Source organism: Macrotis lagotis, chromosome 7 (genome assembly GCF_037893015.1).
Source record: "Macrotis lagotis isolate mMagLag1 chromosome 7, bilby.v1.9.chrom.fasta, whole genome shotgun sequence".
Taxonomy (NCBI): Eukaryota; Metazoa; Chordata; class Mammalia; order Peramelemorphia; family Peramelidae; genus Macrotis; species Macrotis lagotis.
Window position 1 is genome coordinate 172,764,247 of NC_133664.1, and position 3,663 is coordinate 172,767,909.

General features: G+C 32.2%; 1 protein-coding gene across 8 annotated transcripts in view; it reads left to right on the forward strand.

The window, feature by feature from the left end:
* Positions 1–3,663, forward strand: part of BEND7 (BEN domain containing 7) — a 134,714-nt gene that overhangs the window by 76,788 nt on the left and 54,263 nt on the right. For 6 of the 8 annotated variants that reach the window (XR_012470129.1, XM_074194094.1, XM_074194093.1 and 3 more), the window contains one exon: positions 1,804–2,029. Coding sequence is in view for 7 of the 8 variants with exons in the window: in XM_074194094.1 (XP_074050195.1) it covers positions 1,804–2,029 (226 nt within the window). In the remaining variant the exon portion in view is untranslated. The remainder of the gene's footprint in view (positions 1–1,803; positions 2,030–3,663) is intronic. The other 2 variants (XM_074194099.1, XM_074194098.1) reach the window with 1 other exon arrangement.

Sequence of the window (3,663 nt, forward strand, 5' to 3'; positions counted from 1 at the left end):
GAGTTCTCTATAAAATAATGTTTTTTGCAAGCATGCGTCTGGCATTCTCACAACGTGTCCAACCCATCCCAGTTGCACTCTGTAGTAATGTTGGAATTTTTGGCAGTTTAGCTCAAGAAAGGACCTCAGTATCTGGCATCTCTCCTGCCAGGGGATCTTCAGAATCTTACCCAACATAAATGACAGAACTTAACCCACATAAATCACCCAATTCTCAACTGGTTTCTAGTTTCCCAGATATTTTATATTTTGTTGTCGTTAATATGAATACCACTAATACAATTTGGAGCTGAGGGGAAATGGCACGCATTTCTGACACATACTTGCTGTATAACCCTCGACCAAGCCACTTAAATTCATGGTGCTCTAGACCAGTCTGCATTGATATTGCATTCATATTGATGAAAGCCAGGTCCAGTCCCCACCCCAATTCTTGATAGTCCTTACCATGCAAATAGGGGTTTTCCATGAGTCTTGATATGAAGGGGAAATAAGAATTAGAATTGTCCAAAAGTGAAATGTGTCTCCCTAAGTGTGAGTAGGTTCTAGTTCCTTAGGGCTATTCAAATAGAAGCTAACATACCGCTGGTTAGTAATATTGTAGTAGAGATTCAACTTTAAGTGTGATTTGGATAAAATAATCTTCCAACTCTGAATCTCTGATATGATGATACTGCTCATTCAGGAATGAAACACTAACATCTAATGAACACTTTCTGAGGCACTTTGGGATCAGGTAAGTCATTTCTTCTAAATCTGATAGAGCATTCCTAAAGTAATTTTTTTGTTCTTCCAGTTGGAACAGAAAATAGATGCCCTCCTACCTTTAGACAGAACCTGAGCAGTAGAAACAACATTCTGACCATAGATCTTTTATCTAAAAAGACCCCTTTAGTTTGTTTTAGGAACTGCCAACAGAAATCAGGGCTGGCAAAATCAGGGATAAACTCTTATGACTTTTCTTTCCCTGACCAATCATATGGCCTAAAACAATTTAGATAGTAACCTTGACTTTACATTTCTATTTAGAACAATTAAAGCAATGACTTATTTCAAGTCAACTCATTAACAATTCATCAAGCACCTATATGAGCCCTAGCACCTGTTTAGGACCTATTCCTATTTATATCTGCAGATTAAAAAGTTGAAAAATAATGTGGACCTTGTCCTCAAGGAGCTGAAAATACAACATAGATAGAAATGAGTCTAATCCAAGTAATAGTCTAATGGGGCAGAGGAGAGACTTTCAGACTTGAAAGTGCTCAGAATATATGTTATAGTAAAAGCTTTAATGAAAAACCTATTTAAACAAATAATTTTAAATGATTGAATTTAAATGAATAATTTTTCTTTTTAATTTTGGAATTTGATATTTGTAAAGTGTAACTAAATCTATATTTTCAAAGTTATGTAGGATAACCCTAGTAATATTTCAACATATTCAAATATGAAACAATCACAATAGATTTTCATAATACAGGTTTTTAGCTTGTTTATTTCATAGTGTTATAGAATTATAGAGTTGAAAACAATCTTAATTATTCATTTTAGCCAGTTCTGATAATAAAAATTAAAGATTTGTTAAAAGCATTTAATTTTTAAAGCATAAATTAAAGAGCTATGGAGTATAAATGATTGTACAAATCAAACTGGATATATTTGTACATAGAAACTTGGGATGAATCATATATAATTTATGGACATTTTAACGAATAACAATGTATTCTCATGTTCAAATGTCCAATAGAATATTTCAACAAGATAAATACATTTTTTAATACAATATTTATGTTCTTTTGTTAGCCAGAAGTGCAACTTGCTGAAGGCTTTGATGTGTTTATGCCTAAATCTCAGCTGGACTCTATATTGTCAAACTACACTCGCTCAGGAAGCCTTCTCTTTAGAAAGTTGGTGTGTGCATTTTTTGATGACAAGACTTTGGCAAACTCCTTGCCCAATGGAAAGAGGAAAAGAGGACTCAATGACAACCGGAAAGGACTAGACCAAAATATTGTGGGTGCAATAAAAGGTTGGTCTGCATCATTTCATTTGATGTGTATTTTTTTCAGTTTTTTTAATTCAATAAGATTTAGCTAAAAAATGATAAATTAATGGAAATAATAGTGAATTAGCTCCAAAGATGAAATTTCAATCAACAAAGTGTTGATTTTTGAACATTGTCACTCATGATCCTTAAACACTATCATTAGAGCTGACTATGTACCAAGTGAATTTGTCTGTTAATGTATGTTAAGAATCAAATGGACCAACTATAGCACCAAAAAAGGAAGAGGGTTGTGTGGGAGGGGGAGACTGGGGGAGGTTATGAAGAGTGATGGGAGGTGGTATGTGTAACTTGGCATTCCCAGTAAATGTTGATTTAATGTGCCACATAATTGCTAATTATGAACTTGATAAAAATTTATTTTCACAGACCATTTGTTTTTAAGAATTAAAGCTGTGACATTCTTAAAAAGTAGTTGAAGATAGATTCGGGGCACAAAAATTCGTTTGACCAAGTTAATGCTACTTAGAAATGGTTAAGCCTAGTTATTAGACGATGAAATAGAGCTATGCACTCTTTGTTTCTGAGTTGTATTGCAGCTTCCTTGTCTAGAACAAGCATATGCATAGAAAAACACGGGTTCTTGTGCCTTAAATAATTTCTTGAATTTGTGTCTATAGTCCATTGTTTTAACAATGCTTCTGATGAATTTATAAAATGAACTCAAGTGAATTATAAGCAGGTTGGCAGCCATAGCCAATTCCTTAGCACAAGTCCGCTGCCTGACTTAGAAATGAATTCACTAGTAAGGTCTGCTGAAGATAAACCATTCGGTTTAAGTATTTAAATGTTATTTGAGAAAAGATCATAATCTAAATTTAAGTAGGAAAAAATCCATGAAAATGAAATTTTGGTTAATGTATTAATTAAAAAGAGAATAATTGATAAAAAAAATTTCTTTGTTCTTCTGAGCCTTAGGAACTACACGTGTATATATATATATATATGTATATATATATATATATATATATATATATATATATATACACATGTAACATTTGTACACAAAAATACACATATAGTTACATTTCATGGACATGGCAGAGATAATATGTCCATATACACATATGAAGTTATACATTTATATATCTATTCTCCAGTCATCTTGCAAAATAAATTAATTTCATACTAATAAAAGGATATGAAAATTGGCTATTAATTTTGCAAAGTAGAAAATGCTTTTCAATAGAGTTAGTAAGTATCAGACACCCAGTATGTCTCTACTACAGCTTCCTTTGTTTATTGCTGAAACTGAAACCTTTATTAATACATAATTTCTTATTCTCCATCAGATTTTTTTTTGCTTAATGTGAGAGTTAAGTTGTAGTTAATATTACAAACTGCAGAGATGACACAGTCTGTTCCATTACAGGACAAAATAGTGCTGTCTGGAGTGACACTGAAAATAGGGTTTTACTATAGGAAAAATGGTCAGTGATATAACTACAATTTGCCGAAGGAAAGATGAGCCCTTTCTCAATTTAATTTGTTTTGTATATGAAAAATTTAAGGTCAAATCTGAAGATGTTTCTTGTTGCTGAATCTTTTACTCATTGAATAGTAGTCAGAAATTGTTTTAATTTTCCTTTTTTTTTCAG